The sequence below is a fragment of the Melospiza melodia genome, chromosome 6 (genome assembly GCF_035770615.1).
Source record: "Melospiza melodia melodia isolate bMelMel2 chromosome 6, bMelMel2.pri, whole genome shotgun sequence".
NCBI classification, from domain to species: Eukaryota; Metazoa; Chordata; class Aves; order Passeriformes; family Passerellidae; genus Melospiza; species Melospiza melodia.
The window spans coordinates 29,317,550-29,334,760 of NC_086199.1; the positions used below are offsets into that span (position 1 = coordinate 29,317,550).

General features: G+C 37.5%; 1 protein-coding gene across 1 annotated transcript in view; it reads left to right on the plus strand.

The window, feature by feature from the left end:
• The window catches only part of STXBP6 (syntaxin binding protein 6), a 97,588-nt gene that overhangs the window by 22,157 nt on the left and 58,220 nt on the right, over window positions 1-17,211 (plus strand). Inside the window, exon 2 of the mRNA XM_063160457.1 lies at window positions 14,096-14,281. Within this exon, the coding sequence (XP_063016527.1) occupies window positions 14,128-14,281 (154 nt within the window). The 5' untranslated portion in view covers window positions 14,096-14,127. The remainder of the gene's footprint in view (window positions 1-14,095; window positions 14,282-17,211) is intronic.

Below are 17,211 nucleotides of genomic sequence, written 5' to 3' on the forward strand. Positions count from 1 at the left end.
CTGCTCAGTCAAATTGAATTGACTCAGTTAATTCCTTTTAACTTTTATAGGAGCTGTAGCAGGTTTTTTAATACTGTCTAGCAAGGCTATTGTAGCTGTATTCTCTGGATTTGGTGCTGTAGCTCTTAAAGTGAGAACAGTCAGTAATTTTGTTGGCAGAAATGCGCACAGTCATGTTAGCGCAATCACTTTGCACTTGATCTTTCCTTCCTAACACTTTTTACAATTCTATAAATTTGATTTGTATAGAAACTGATCCAGTCTCAGGCCCTTAAAAGAATCTAGTATTTGTACCTTAGCTGCTGGATCCCACGTTTGAGGTGTTTTGTTACCGTGGTGGTCAGTGGCGCTGTCTCCATGTCTCTTGCATATATTCTCACTCTGAGATTCTCTGTTTGACAATCTCATTAAGCAGTGGGCTTCTGTGCTCCATTTATTAGTAATAGGCCCTTAAATAGTTTTATTTCCTCTTCAGAGTGGAATTTTCTATGGGGGTTTGAATTTTCAAAGTTTATTTTAGGTATGTTAATATGTCCTAGATGCATAGAAGTTGAGGAGGAAGACTTTCGGAGCATGAACTGTTACTTTTATCCTTGGCAAGGCTATTAGGGCACAGGAGTGAACTGCTTCTTGACAGTCTTTGACATTTTCTTATCTCGCCAGCCCCTGGCATAGCTGTAGTCCAGCATGGTAAAGCCCAGTCCTGGATTTCACCATGCACACTGACACTCTATGGAATGGCCTGTGAGGACCACCTTCAGTGCTTCTGAGGGGAGAGGCTTGGCTTCCACTAGCACAGGAGTTTCTGTAGTAAAAGAAACATCTTCCTCAGTGCATGAGCGGAGACTTGTGAAGGCTGAACAAAATGACAAGATATGTACTCCCAGTGCAATGTGCTTCTCTTCTGATGGCATCGTAGCATTTTGAGAAGTGGAGCTTTGTCCCTCCCCTTTTTATCATAACCTATGTTATTTCTGTTATTTAATAAATTATTATAAATAACTTACTTATGTTATTAGTTTGTTTCCTCTGGTAGAGTTTGGGTTCTCTCTGCCTCTGCTCAGAGATGATTATGTTATGTGGGTAAAAGAAGTTTTACCCTTCTGTCTGGAATGCGGAGACATCTTTGTTAATCTCTTGTGGTAAAGTAGTTTGTTACTCTGTCGCTTGCCAAATGCTTCTTAATCAAGGTCTTGTGCTTGGAGTTATACTTGATTTTTACTGGTGTTTCAACAGATATTCTCTGTGTTCCATCTATTCTTCACCAGAAGCTGGGATTGCTCTGAAGTTTCTTGACTGTAACTGTACCCATACTGTTCGAAAAAAAATGTATTTGTTTCACGTACATCCTACCTTCCTTGTACCTGTGCTCATGGTGCCTATCTGGATAGCTAGTGCTTTAAGGCCGATGTAGTAAGCCTTTTGTTTATTATGTACTTAATGTTGGCAAAGTGCTGTTTTCAGTGTGGATCAACAAGCCACAGAAATAAGCCTTAATGTCAGTTTCTCAAAGTACATTGTTTGTCTTAATAAGTTCCTATATACCTTAAACATGCAAGCATATTTTAGGTGTTGGAAGTTGTAAATGTGTCTTGTGAATTTAAAGCCACCTGTGTAAGTTCTTAAGCTTCTTTGACTGTTGCGTTAGCCATTATGAAATGAATATGTTTGAAGTAAATTGTAAGAGTGATTAAGTCTAATGAATGGCCAAGTATCAGGTTATAAAGTCATGCTTATTTACCTACTGACTATGTGAAATGAAAAGTAAAGGGTAAAGTGAAGCTTGATTGAATCATTCATGTTATTAGATTAACCATTCTCTTTTAATGTACCTGATTTCTAGATGGGTGATTTTGAGGAGTTACAAGTCTGGAGATAATGCTACTGATACCATTTATGAATTTTATGCGTTTTGTTGTTACTATGTCTGCAAAATATATGAAAGGAAAAACCTATAGCTAAAACACCACTTGATTTAACATAAGATGTACTTAAAAATTTTTCTGGATGCTGTATGTAAGCAGTTTATTACTGAATTATGGAACTGCATTTAACTACTTACATTGATTGTTGGATTACAGAGACAAAGTAGTTTAATAGCTTTTAATGAAGTGTGGTGTTAGGATTAGTAGGGGTTGTGGGTCCTGTTGAGTAAAGAAAGAAAAAGATAAAAACTGCAGATGAGTTGTAAGTTCATTGTAACAGGATGTATTATTGTCTCTGAAATGGAGTCAGGATTCAAAAATAATAAATTCTAAGAATGTAATTTTAGGGCTTGGTTCTAAAGGAATGTGCAGAGATGAGGGTAAGGTTTGAAGAATGAATTAACCCAGTGAACTGTAGATTACTGCCAAGAGTAGTGCATATTCCTTCCACAGTCTCACTGTTTTGATACTAATGTGCAGCTGCAAATTTTAGTATTGGTTGAGTGTTCTAATGAATCAGAAAAATACTGGGAGATGAAGGATGTTGACCCCTTTATTTGGTAACATCCCACAGGTTATCTGGCATAAGCCACTACTGAAAAACTTCTTTTGGTTGAGGACTGGACTAGATTTTTTTCTCTGTGAAACAGTATTCCTATCTGTAACTGCAAATTTCTGTCCTTGAGCAATTGTAGGAGTTGCTGCTATTGTGTAGTGGTGGCTAGGTTTTGTATAGGAGGAGGATTTTCATAAGGCTGTTTATTGTAGAAAAAGAGTGATTTGAGATAAACACATCTGTATCTGCATGAATTTGTTTTGTAGGCTGCACACCACAGCCAGGCCTATGTGGCTGTCAGTTGTTTTGCCTTACCTTGTATTCAGATGTCTTAGTTAAAGATGGAATATATTTCTTCCTGTTGTTGGCGCAGAATGTATTTGTGGAGTAAAAATCATAATTCTGTATGGAATTTGTGCTCATTCTTTTGGTTGGATGCCATTTTATCTAGGGGTTTGGCCATGTAAAATATGATGTGGGCTGGTATGAAGTTGATTTTGGCACAGAATTGTTGCAGAGAATTTGTTGCTGTAGACCTTGTGAGTTACTATACATACTAATCTGATAGGGGAAAATTGAAAATGCCACTCAATTTTAAAATGTGTATTTATCAATCAAGTGTGCATTTGGTGCTAAAATTACCTTTTCATAAGCCTGTGGAGATATACTGAGAGATTATATTATTTCAGGGTCCATAGCTGTGCCTGCTCTTTAGAGACAGCATAAATTATTCATTACAAAGTGGTGGTTGACATTTAAGTTGGAAGGGTGTCTGATATATTGATTGAGCTGGTGTCTTCTGGGATTTGTCTGAAGGAAGACATACATTGTATATTTTGTCATGATTTTTGTTTGCTTATTTTTTTTTTTTTAACAGCCCTCTTACTTTGACATGTGAGATTGGTAGATGTCTGGTGCCTGTAAGTCTAAGATCTGTGTGCAGTAAGCATGGAACCACTCCTAAATGTATGAAGTGAATGATACAGGGAGTTTGTGTTGAATTGTCTTGCTGCATCCCCACTCCCTGGACAGGAAGTTTCTTAGCAAATGTAGGTGTTACTCCTTCATCCACCTTCTCACACCCTCATGTTGCATTGTCTTAGTTTCAGGCATGTTTCAGGCCGAACAGACATGATTCTCCTAATGTTTTCACTTCAAATAAAGGCATTCCAGTCTCTTCCTTGGCAAACTACAAAAAGATATAATAGAAATAGAGAAGGATGTTTTTCGTTTGCTTGGGCTGTCTAGGTTACCATAATTCTTTCATCCTTCACTGTGCTGTTATACTGTTGTTCTCAGAATTTAGTGTAGAACTGGAAAATTTTGCTGTGTGTTTTACAGGTATCCCATACATTGATTAATACCACACTGATCTGTAAGAGATGCTAATCTAAAACTTAATGGTATGTCCGCATCCATAAACCTGATGAAACCTTCCCCTACCTCAAGAAGTTCCTACTTGTTCCCTGCAAGGAGTGTAGAGGGGACAGTGGTATTTTATTTATATTTTTATTTTGAAAGAAGACTGTCTTCTTCCCAAGAGGCTGTCACTTGACAAACTTTCTGCATTGCCATGTTTGATGGAAACTTTCTAGTTATTAAAATAAAGCAATTCTGCCACTGATCACTGATTGCAAATTACTATGAAAATAATTAAGGAGAACTTGAGAGGAGAGGAGAAAAGCCAGTAGTTTCCTTTCTAGATTTTTCTCAGCTTTCTCTAAGATTGAACAGGTCAGTCCTCAAACCCAACCAACCAAAAATAAAAACCCCCACAAAACCCCATAAATTTCAATGTGCAAGGTCTGTTTGCAGTCATGGTTTTCTTAAATAGATTCTACCAGGAGAGCAGAGCTAAATATCAAACATAGTGGGGGCTAGAAGCCGTGGATGACACTTTAATCATTTCTGAGCTGATAACATCCCTTGAGCAAAACACTGGATCAGACCATTTTATTTTTGTTCGTAATTTCTTAAGTTTGCAGAACACTCTGCAATTTTGCAAGCCTTGTTGAACTCACCCATTTTGAAGTGAGTGATCCTTGTAACTGCTGGAAGATTCTTGGAAAGAAGTATGCAGCATGTCAGAAATGTGTTCAGGTTGTGTTATTTGCCAGAAAGAAAAACTATTTATTTAACTGCTGCAAAGTATCAGCACATGGCCAACAGATGGTTTACTACTTTTACAGTGTTTGTTTTCCCTCAAGAAAAACATTCATGTAGTAGGTCATAGAGGTGTGTCTGCTCTTACAGATATCTTAATGTCCCCAGAACTGCATACATTTCATTCTTAAAAGCATTATGCATTTTGCTAGTAAGTTATTCTTCTTAGGCATTTGGAGTGATTGATAAAACCCCACTATTTATATTTACCAAGGAATGTTGATTCACCTTAGATGGATGAAATGAAATGCTTTAATACCTCAATGTTATCTTTTATTGTCTAGTCCCAATGTATTACTATGCTTTTGTACTTTTCCTCAGCATTAAAGTAAAAAAAGGAACTTTTTCTTTTTTTTTTCTGGTGTGGGTGTTGCAGGTTGCAGTTTAGAAAATTGAAAATATATAGCTTGAAAGGCCTGACTTTGTTCCCTCCTTCTCTTTTGGGATATTTAATTTAATGGATGACTGCAACTTGTACCAATATCAGTTATGTGAGGAGGAATGGAAATGAAACTGGGAGGATTTGTAAAACCTGATTTCAGAGTGTACTGAATTATACTAGTTGGAGAAAGCAAATGGTAAGAGTACTATGTGCCAGCCGTCAGTTCAAACAGTTTTGTGGGTTTTTATATTTTTTTTTCTTTAAAACACCTTCAGCTGATGCTGTAGGAATAACCTGTCTCTCTGGCAACCTGTACACTAAATTATGAATCCATTTAATGTGTTTTTTCAGTTATGAGTACTTAATAAGTCAGAATCTGGTTCCTGTGAAATGTCTTGACAGAGTAGGTGATGTGAGTTAGTGTGTTGTAGTTATGGGCGCTATACTGCAGTAATAGCATCGCATCATTTGTTTTGTATATTCCTATAGGCAACAGTTCTGATAGCTGTGTAACAGAGACAAACTTTTAACCTGACTTTTGCTACCTCTCTGTTTAAGCCAACAAATAGTGGAGTCAGTATACCAAGAAGTTGTATACTATCTTGAGCCCCATTTTTTTTCTTTTCAAGACCCATATGAGCTCCTGTTTTAGCACTTTTTAGTAAGCTTGGTTCTTTGTAGCAAGTTTTGATTTTGAAAAATTTTGTCTAGATTGGCTCCATGCCATGTCTTCTGTCAGTGATTTCAATATTTGATGAAAATACATGACGTTTTGGGTTCTTCTCTCTTTAAAGCACAGTTTCATGATCCTTGTAAACTAACACTGCTGGTGGCCCATGGGCGCCCCAGTCGTACCACCTGCACTTCATTCCTGTGTGCTGACACAGAGCTGTGGAGTGCACTGTATCAGGGAGCTTGATCTGAGTAAAACCAAAAGAAATCACTATTTTTTAAAGATAGCTTAAAACTGGATTAATTCTTGTCTAGTTCAGTGCACTACCACAGAAGCATTTATGCTGTCATAAGGAAGAGAAGTACAAAAGGAAATCAGTAATTTCTGCCAGTACAAGTGCTTGTGGTGGTCATAAGTTCAATGAGAAACAACACAAACTACTAAAAGAAACTGTGCATGTTCTAAACTACAGCCCTTTCAACTAGTTCCCCTTTCCTTGAGGAACATGGCTGCTCCTTCTCACCAGTATCCTTTAATTTCATTTTTTAGTGATTTTTCTTTGCCAAAATGCAGACAAACAATTGAACAAGCAATAATAGCTCAGTTGATTTGGGTTTGTGATAAAAGTATTAGGCCATGTGAATAAGTTGGAGCTGCTTTAATGGTGTCTCTGATGCTGTCTCATGTGATATTAGTCACATTGGATTAACTAAGGAAATTGAGTTCACATGAAAGTAGCATAAGATGTAGAAACAAATGATTTAGACATGTATTCTAAGGAGTTGGTATTTTTCTAGTTCTTACTGGAGGAGCGAAAGAAAGCTGTGTTATGTCTCAAACCCTTTTAACTGTGCCAAGTGATGGCACACAGAATGTACCTCCTGACTTTTGGTGGGTGTCAGTCTAGAGAACTGCAAGTGTTAAAAGACAGAATTGGACTATAAAACTGTTGTGCAGTAGGAGAAATAGCCTTAAAGCAGTAAATACAAAAATCCCCTGTTAAGTTGGAATAATTAGTTATTCAGGTGTCAAATGTCTTCTTTTTTCCTTTCCCACAAACAGATTGAAGAACATGGTAGATGTTGAAGTGAAGCTCTTGTGTTTTGCTGACTATTTATGGCAGTAGCTGTGTAAGGCAGTAGCTCACTCCTTATAGGAGTCTGTAAATCTCGAGTTGGTAGGGGCCCATAAGGGCCACTAAGTTCAACTCCTTTCTCCTCACAGGGCTATCTAAAACTGAGCCATGTGATAAGGGCATTGTCCAGATGCTCCCTGAACTCTGATAGGCTTGGTAAGGTGGCCATTTACCTGGGGAGCCTGTTCCAAAGACACAACAAATAGTTCTTTCACTTGACTCTGGTACCGTCAATGAAGCTGTGAGTCCAGACTTAAGGATTGCATTTCAGAAAAGATCTAGGGTAAAGGGAAAAGGCCTAGAGAGGTGAGGTGTTTGGAGGAAGAAATCTGTGAGGAATGGCAGAAGAAACTGTGGCAGTTCCTCCTGCCAATGAAAGTCTAGGGCTGGATGTAATAATTGGTCTTAAGATGTAAACACTTCTGAAAGGTCATAAGAATGAAGCTAACCTCTTAAGACTACGATGTGCAATGTTGTTATGCAAAAGTAGTAGTTCTTACTGTTGTGAATGTCCCAGTGTCCTGAGGGCAAGTTTCTAGAAATGCAAATCTGTTCTCTATGTGGCTTTATTATAACATCTGGTAGTTCCTAAATTTCTTGGTGAATCTGTGTGATTAAAAATGTTCCTGTTAAAAAAGGATGACTCTAGCACAGGCTTCCAAGAAGTTCCTGACTGACTTTTGGTAAACAGTTTTGTAGATTGCGGGGTGCTGTTTAATGTGGTGTTGTCCATCTTTATTTTCAAATTCTTACATTCTTGAAATAATAATGACTTTCAGATTGTGGGATTCTTGCAAGGAGAATCTGAGTGGGTCTCTCTCTAACTGTTGCTCTTTACTTAGAAAGATCTGGAGAGGGCTGTACCTCCTCTACAGAGATGCCTTTGCCTCCCTGGGGCAACTCGCAGAAACACCTCCTGCTTTTCATGCCAGTTCCAGGGGAAGGCACGTTTAGGGAACACAGCTGCTTTTGGCAGTTAAGAAAATGCTGAAAGGATCAGTGTCCACTGATTCTTGCATTATTATTTTATTAATTTCTTATGAATATAGTCTTGATCCAGAATGCTGTGAAAACATAAGCAGAAATTAATTTTGATTTGCTGCAGTTCTTCAATATATATTTGTTTTCTGCACACCTGTTTAAAATAATCTACTAACAGCCTGCAGCTATTCACACACAGAATCACAGTATAGAAATGTTATGTCTTACATTTGAGTTGGATTTTTCCCAGATTGCAGTATTTTACATTCTTTTCAGTATTACATCCATTTTGTGAGCTGGAATCTATGATACTGTTTACTAGGACCTTAGCTTCTAGATGTGGAATTGCTGTTTTCTTTTCAGAACATGATATATGACGTGGAATATACAGTAACCCGTCCCTCAGTATGTTTCTGGTGCCTTATGTCACCTCCTACTTAATTTTCTGTACCATTTAGAAACAGTTTAGGGGCACAGTCTCAAAAGAATGAAGTGATACTGCATCTTCTGCTTTTGCTGCATTTGCCATGAGGAAGGTATTACTTACCATGATGCTCTGTGTATGTATTTCACTCAGCAGAGCAGAGTGCAGAAATGAAAGCAGCTGCTCTGCCTTCCACATCCAAGTGGGACTGGTTCTCATTTGCCCATTTATGGGATTTCTGTGATGTCCCTGATAATCTGTCTTTGTAAGGAGATGTTTGGGTTTTTTGTGAGGTGATAGAGGAGGGTGTACCAAACTTTTAGGTGGTTTTTTTTTTAAGATTATGTTACAGATTGAATAAACTCAAAAGTACCTTCCTTTTTTTTTTACTGTCTCTTTATAAAAATGCATTCCATTCAGAGCTCTTTATCTCTTTAAATCTGTAGGTCCATACTACTTGCACAGAATCCAAATCAACTTGTCTTGTAATGAAAGGTTATAGGAAATGCCCAGGGCCTCAGGCTGCCTGCCTCAGGTGAAGAAATGTGTTGAGCATTGAGGCATTTACTGCTTCTGTCTGACTGTAAGATCCTATTAATGTGCACTTCTCCTCTCCAATTTTTTTTTCCTTCACCAAAAACATCACATGTTCTCAGGCCACATAATATGGTAGTCAGTATAGTCTTTCATGGTTTTTTTGCTTATTCTAGGAGCTTTTGAGAAATTCAGTGATTCAAGCAAGGCTTCTGGAAGGTTTCAGTAAACAATGCTGCACAATTTCTATAATCAAACAATGTCTTGATTAAAAACAAAGTTAAGGCTTGTATTTCAAATTTACAGTAAATTCTGCCATGTGTTCGTCTTGGATTAGGTGGGCTATGTTATAAACCTTCATTTAGAAGACAGAAAGAAGTTACTGCTTTAGCATGTGAGATTCAAGTTTTGTGTTTAGGAGCTGCTGCTCTCTGAAGTCTGCCTATGTCCTATTCAGCTTGATTGGGCAGTTTATTTTGTAATTACATATGTAAGTAAAAACACATTTCTTGTTTCTAGTTTGAACTGCTACAAATACAGTTCTAATTTAATGATTTTCATATTTTAAAATAATTACATTATTGAAATGAACCAGTCTTTGCTGAGAAGTTATTTGGAAAAATAAATTGGAAATGTGACAGCCTACAAATAACTCTGGAGAATGATTGAGGCTTTCTCAGTAAATACTTCTAAAAGTCATAAACCCGTGTTAATGGGAAGTAATGAAATTTTTCTGGCTGCTGCAGTGGCTGCTGATATTGTCCTACTTCAAATAAATATCTTTCAAGCAAAGCTAGATTTGAAAATAGGATGACAGAAGATGATCTGATTTATTTTTTATGATCAAGCCTTTTAAAGATTTTACCTTGACTGTTTCGGAATAAGGTTGGTCAACTGATTTGATCCCTGTATGCAGAGCTAATTAAACTTGGTGTTATTCCTCTACAATAAAATTACAATGTAAATGTATTGCAAACCAACTTTCAAAACTTGTGTGCTTTAATATTTGTTCTTTGAAGATTTATAAATAAATTTCCTTGGGTTTTAAATGTGGGTTTTTTTTTGCTTTTTTTCAGAATTGTACTAGCTATTTGTTTGAGATGACAGCAAATACAGGATTTTGATGACCTGTAATATTCAAAGTACTTTAAACACTTCCAGCAAGTAAATACCAGGCAAGTATCACAATAGCAAAAGCTGTTCTTTTGGCAACAGTGTGTCTTGCAATTATTTCCTTAAGTAAATGTCATCTTTCAGGATAGTTGCTTTATTAAAAGCAGATTTGAGTGCTTGCTAGAGTTACTATTCCAAGAATAGTTGGTTGCTCAGATGATTTCTCACTGCGGGCAGCATTTCAGTGGTTAGCCTGTCCTGTGAGCCCTTCCCTGTTTGTGATTAAACTGAAGATCCTTAAAAACAGCCAGGTTTAGCATACTGAACATTTTTTTCCTTTTTTTTGGAAACCTTTATGTCCTTTTCCAGCTCTTGCTTTGTATTGTAATTTACTCCTATTTGAATTCTGAATCCTGAGGATTAATTTCCTTTCTGCATACCTATACCCTCAACAAAGATACTGTAAATCCCTTTTTTTCCACTTATTTGCATAGAGTCCTATGAAACGTGGGTGTAAAGATAAATTAGCCATTTGCTGGCTGTTTGCCTGAAAACAGTCTGAGATTCTGGCTGACCAGAAAACTGTCCAGCTTTTTTTTTTTTGGTTATTGAACATGTGGGATGCATTAAGGATTCAGCTTAATTATCTTGGTTTTATTAATCTTCTTTTTAAGAAATTGCCTTTAATTGTTGCCCCCTCACATACTTCTAGAGGAATAGTCAGCTGTTCACAGAGGGAGCTTTTAGTGATAGAAATATAGTGGAGAAGAACTGTAGTAGAGAAAGATGTGAGAAGATGCAAATGAGCAGCGCATTGCAGGCACTTTTTCAAATCCACACAGGAATCTTTCCTCTCTGTGTTTCTTCTTTGTGCTGGGGCCACAGTGTAAATGCTGACATTCTGTTCCATAATGCTATGGAGTGAAAAATTGCAGAAGAAAAAGGGGATCTTTGTTTAGCCTAAAGCATCAGTATAATAATTTGAGTGGAAGTAAATATGTGGAACAAAGCATGTGAGGTAGGAAATGTGGTCTCTTTCTGAACTCTTAGGTTTACTGGAACATTTAAATCCCCCTTTACCTCAGAGGGGACAATGCTGCAAGCAGTAATGCACTGTCTGAGAGTGCTCAGAGATCCTCCAACAAAGTTTCTTTAAGGATTTTATTTTGTATTTGAGTACAAATGGGAGGAAAAAAATTTTGTTCCAGTGCATGAGTTCATAGGGGCCTTGAGTGGAAACTGCTGATGGTTTGAATTTGTCCTGGAATGTGCACCAAGAGAAAACATAATTGTGCAAAGAAATATGCATATACAACATAAAGTTGTGCATGTACAGGCAGGGGTTTGGTTTTGATTTTTTTTTTGAGGAAAAGAGGGATTTTGTTGGAGAATGGGAAAAAATGAGACTTAATAGTGTTCCTTGAGGAAGTGTATTTTTCTTTTTAAGTAAAACTGCCAGATTTTTTAAGTAAAACTGCCAGAGAGTATTATCTCCACTTGTGAAAACAGGGAGCATTGGAAGGCTTTACTAATTTAAACAGAGGTCTTCTGCATACCTCTACTAGTGCATAGGTGAAGGCTGCTTATTTGAATTCAGCTGCTGATTTTTTGACCTATGAAAAACAACTTCATCTAAACTATATTGACATCTCAATCTCAGAAGTCTGTTTGTACACAGGCACAGTTAGTTATTTTCTTCTTTAAATAAATGGGCTTTTGTGGTTTGTGTTAGTGTCAGTTTTCACATCAGATTTGGCAGCTGTGTCAAGTACACTCTGTGTTAGATTAATTGTTTGAATGTGGCTTCTGAAGCTGTTGTGAGCCCAAGTTCCGGGAACAGAAGGATCAAGATCACAGTCTCTGAAGTCAGGAGTCCACACTTTAGTTGGAGGTTCCAGTTACAGTCCAGGTATCTGCTGTGTCTGTGTACAGCTGCTGGTAAATGTATACAAACCAGCTTAATGTCAAAGCCAGTGGCAGCACGCAGCAATAAACCACTAACATTTTGGGATACTGTAGGTAAGAAAAACTTGCATCTTCTCTTAATCTCTACATCCCTGAGTAATCTTTAAAGTCATATTTTATTTCACAGTCCGTGACCATTAAGAAAATTTCTGAAAACATCTATTCAGCAACTCAGTTGCAGAATTAACAGCATCAAATCATTGCAATCTGGAAAGCACTTTTTCAGTTGAATGTCACTTGAGTGTCTTTTAACCTGACAGTACTTCTGTGTGTTTTCCCAAAAAGCTAATCATTGAAAATTCTTTAGGCACATGAAAGTCTGGGTTTTGCAAAGATTATCAGTCTCTAGTTCAGTCAGGAGGAGTTCTGTGTGTTTAAATCCATTGTTGTTAACAGTGGCCTTGAATTAAAAAAAGAAAAAAAATTAACCCAAAACTAATTGCAGTGTTCCAACAGTTTAAATGCTGGTATGATGTACTCTGCAAATATTTCTATAACACAGAAAAAGAGAGAAGTATGTGATGAATGTGAAACCAACACATTTTCTTTCAGAACTTTTTTCTAAGTAACTGCCATGTAAGTTTATTCTTTTGATTCTGTTGTCATGTGAATATATTCATTTTAAAGGATAGGTAACTAAGATGTTGGGGTTTACAAGATCACAGCTTGTCAGGAGCTATGCATTCTTTGATCCCTTGAAATTGGTCTGGATTTTTCTTTTGATGGAGACAATTTTTAAATCCAATTCACTTTTTTAAAGGTTCATGTAAAATGGCACAGGATTCTGTTTGCATCCCAAAATTAGCAGGTGATGAATTAAGTTTCGACTAAGTTGTGCTGTCTCATATGTAGTTTTTTTTTAATTTTCTCATTTTTTTAAGATAAGGGAAAGTCATAAGTAATGACAACAAAACGTTGAGACTGAAAGTGTTAAGGCAATTACCTTGCTGGTAGTATGTGCACAAAAATAATGGATCTGTGGCTCTATTGGGTTCATAATCTAATTTGACTGTAGTTTATTTACATTTATTTTAAATTATGGCAAATATCAAATGATCCCACAGGCAGAATTATCAGGTAGTTCAGACCTGAGTATAATCATCTTCGTAGTAAGGATGTCAAAAAGATCTGTCAGCTTGAAAGTTTTAGTAATACAGAAATGTGTAAATTAATGTATGTGCATTGGAGTGCCATTACATTGGGACAATTAAAGGTGTGATTCAACAGTTTCTGTGAATGGGGGCCTGTGTGTGTGTTACAAGAGTCAGTGCAGAACCAGTGGGAGTTACAGCTTGCACAAAGAACCTGTTAATGCTGCCTCTCAGTTCTCCCTCCTTTCGTTAGGCCCCTCTCCAGGCTGTGGTGAGGTTTGTTTTTTGGGATGTACATGACTAAGCAGCTTCCCTCCTCCCTCCCTGTTCTCTACAATAATTTTTTCCTATATGAATGTGTATGTCTCTCCTGAGACAAACGTCTCTCCTAAGTCAACTGTGCTGTTTTGTTACGAAACACATCGAGGAACTGATCTGGGTCAAAATGACACAGCCCAAAAGCAGAGGTGTGGTTGTGTCTATGTTGATGCTGATGGTGTCTCTGACACTGTTTCCTGTGCAGTTGCCCAGTCAGTAATTCCAGAGCTGAGGGGATGAGGTGCTAAAGCTGCAAGAGCTGTGCAATCAGGTGCTGTCACCAGGAGCGGTGCTCCCGAAGGAACAGTCTCACCAAGTCTGAAGCTGTCTCTGTGCTCTGTGAACGTGACTTCTTGTGTGCCAGCACAACCACGGTGCTCCTTCCCTAAGCCCTTGCAGAGTTTTCCCTGTGTATGTGGGACACAGATCTGAGTTTCCCTCAGTTATCAGAGGGGGAATTAGTGAAGCTTTTATGCTGCATGAAGTTAAACAGGGTGTTTCTCTGAGAAGATTTTGCAACATACTGAAGTGCTAGTGCTTCTGCCCAAAATAAGCTAAGCTTGTATGAGCAAATTTAAGAAGTGTGGAGAGCTTCAGTGAAGGCACTTAAATACTTTGAAAATTCTGCCTTTACAAATAGGAAATTATTTTCTAAATTCTTTGAGGCATTAGAAACTTTCTTTGAAGGTCAGAGTTTTTAATGCCTGAGTAAGTAGATTTTGATATAACTTAATAGTTTCTAATATTGTGGACTTTGATACAACTTGAGAGTTTCTAATATTGTTTTATATTTATGATTTTATATTTTATTTTTATTTACGATTTTTATTTTTAGAGAGCACCAGTCTGCTATACTTGTGATCTACGATGAATGCTAAATCTGCAATCAGCAAAGAGATTTTTGCCCCACATGATGAAAGGATGCTGGGAGCTGTTCAAGTGAAAAGAAGAACCAAAAAAAAGATTCCTTTTCTAGCTACTGGGGGTCAGGGTGAATATTTAACATACATATGCCTGTCAGGTAAGTTTAATGACTTTTGACATCCAGTTATTTCTTTAGGTTTATCTTTGATTAACTGAGCAACTGTTGTCTGTAGCCATAAGGAGCTGGATTGTTCGAATCTTCATAGTGTAATGAGAGAATTGTAGCACTTCTGCCTTTTGTCTTGAGGAAGCACATGCTCTAGGCTGTTCATATTTATATACTATAATAAATTGAACAGGTGGTTTCATTGTTTAAGAACCCCTAGGTGTTCTCACAGCACAGCTGCAGAGTATGAACAAATAGAATATTCAGTAACAGTCTTTCCTTAGCCAGATTAAGATATTTCTTAGAAAGATGAACTTTTCAGGACATTGAAGTGATATACAATGTAATTTTTTATGCCATGTTTCAATGACTGCCAGCTGAGTGTGTGTGAGTACCTTTGGTATTTACGATGATTTAGTCGCTTATGTTTTTAGGCATATCAGTTGCTCCCTTTGGGTGTGTGCATCTTGCTGGAAGTACAGCTAGTGGCCAAAAGCAATGTGACTCTCAGAAAAGTACAATTATGTTTGAACTAAATGAGAGCTTCATGAATCTTTCAAATTGTGGTGTTATTTTTTTAAATAATGTTAAAACTTTCAAAGCGCAGGAGCTAAAACTCAGTGACTCTACTACCGTTCTATCACATCGCACATCTGCCCAAAAAGTGTACATTTACTGAATGTTGTTGAGATGTATTCAGATACATATGTACAAATACTTCTGTTAAAATACAAGCTGCAGAGGAATTGCACACACATGCAGAGGTCAGCGAGACAAAACAGAGGACCTTTCATTTACTGCTGAGTATTCTGCTTGTCATTGTAGGATCATAGAATATCCCGAGTTGGAAGTGACCCACAAGGGTCATCAAGGCCCTGCATTTTGGTAAACCCAAAAATGGCACCATGTGTCTGAAAGCATTTCCAAATGCTTTGTGAACTGTGCCAGGCTTGGTGCTGTGACCAGTTCCCTGGGGGCCCTATTCAAGGGCTTGAACACCCTCTGAATAAAGAACACTTCTCTGATACCCAGCCAAAGCCTTCCCTTATAGAGTTTCATGCTATTTCCTCAGGTCCTATCGGTGCCCATGAGAGTGAAGAGATCAATGTGTGACCCTCTGTTTCCCCTTCTGAGGAAGCTGTAGACCACAGTGAGGCCTTCCCTCAGTCTCTTATTTTCTAGGCTGAGCAAGCCAAGTGACCTCAGCCATTCTCCCCACATAGAGAACTTCAAGGAAGGATTTAAAAATTTATTCCCCTAGGCTGTTCCATAGACTTGTGGTTGGAATACTCTGTGTTAATGTAAGAACTGCATGCTTCAGTCTTCTCAAGGTGTAGAGGAAACTAATCTAGGCCTCTGAACTCTTAAAGAAATGTTCAAATCATTAATGTTTTTAAGCAAAGCTAAACTCTTCTTTTGGCAGTCATATTTTTCAAATGTCAGTCCAGTTTCTTTTTCTTAAGTCTTCTTGTAAAGAGCAATCACATTCTAAGTCTGTGCAGTAAGTTTTGGGATACACAGGTGTTTGATACCCATGTTCATGATTAAAGGTTAGAGATGTTCTCTATGCTTACAATTTTCTGTAGGCTAAATATTCCATGGATGGATTTTTTTGTCTTTTATTTTTTGTTATTTGATGTTCTGTAAAACTTAGCCCTCCTTCTGCTTCCCCACCCCATATTCACATATATCAGTCAACATGGATTTTAAGACAGTGAATGGTCTTAAATGCATTTATTGTTTTACTGCCACAACATATTATGAGTAGGGAAGAAATAGTGGATGTCCTAACTTAAGCAGAGTTTGCCACTCATGATAAGGAGAAGCATTCAGGATCTAAATAAAATTACTTTGTGGCAGACACTGAAAAGCTGCATATTGATAGTGCAAGAGCCCTCACATATGGCTCACTATTCATGGTGTTTTGCACTGATCTGAGACCAGGTTTTCTCATACACATTTATAGTTTATACTATGAGAGTACAGTATGATTGGTAATATCAGTAGGCAACAAAGTGACATGGGAGAGGACTGCCTGGCTGTGTTTGATGTCACATTCCAAAGAGCCTGCTCAGCAAGATTATGCAATTCAGTAGGGTCAAGTGCAGTTATGTATGTAGTCTGGAATCATCAAAGGTGCAAAACCATGCATTGGGGAGCCAGTGATTCTGCCACTGTGTAAAAGAAATCGTGATGAGGATTAACTGTGAGTTTTGCCTATTCCTAATGGCTGTGAAGTAACAATGCTTTTAGCTGTAGCACATTGTAACAGAAAAAGTTTCTGCTTGGTAGGGCTAAGTTAATGTAGTCATGGCAATTTAGCTGTGCCCCAAAGGTTCCAAGATGGATTGTATCTTGGGACAGCAGAATATACTTGATTACCTTCCTTTTTTGATGTAATGTGAGGCAGTGTACACTGTGAAGCAGTCACAATGGTGGCTACCTCTGAATTTGTATTTACATTTCAGGCAACATTTCATGTGCTTTAGTGCTGAGTGTTGCAACCTCTTCCCTGGAAATGCCTTTATCAGCCTTTGACTCTTGTCCCAGGTTTGCTATGTATTAGGTAAACAAAGTGACTGGAATATCTCTGTGTTCATAGTTTTCTTGGACTTATTCAGTTTGGCCTTTGCTGAAAGGAATTTGATAATTTACTCTTTAGAACAGAATTTGACAGTTGAAAGAATAGAAACTGACTCCTTATATCCTTAGGGGATATAAATATAAAACATCGTGTCTAGTTGTAGTTTCATCCAAGATATGGTACAGAAAATGAAACATCAGCCACTGTGACAGCTACTTCTATTTGCTGCTCACTTTGAAACTGAGAAATTACACAAATTGTTATAACCAGAGTTAAATGTTTTCCTTTCAGTGTTGAACTGAATTTTGGTGTTGAAAAGACATTTTATCATAGTTGT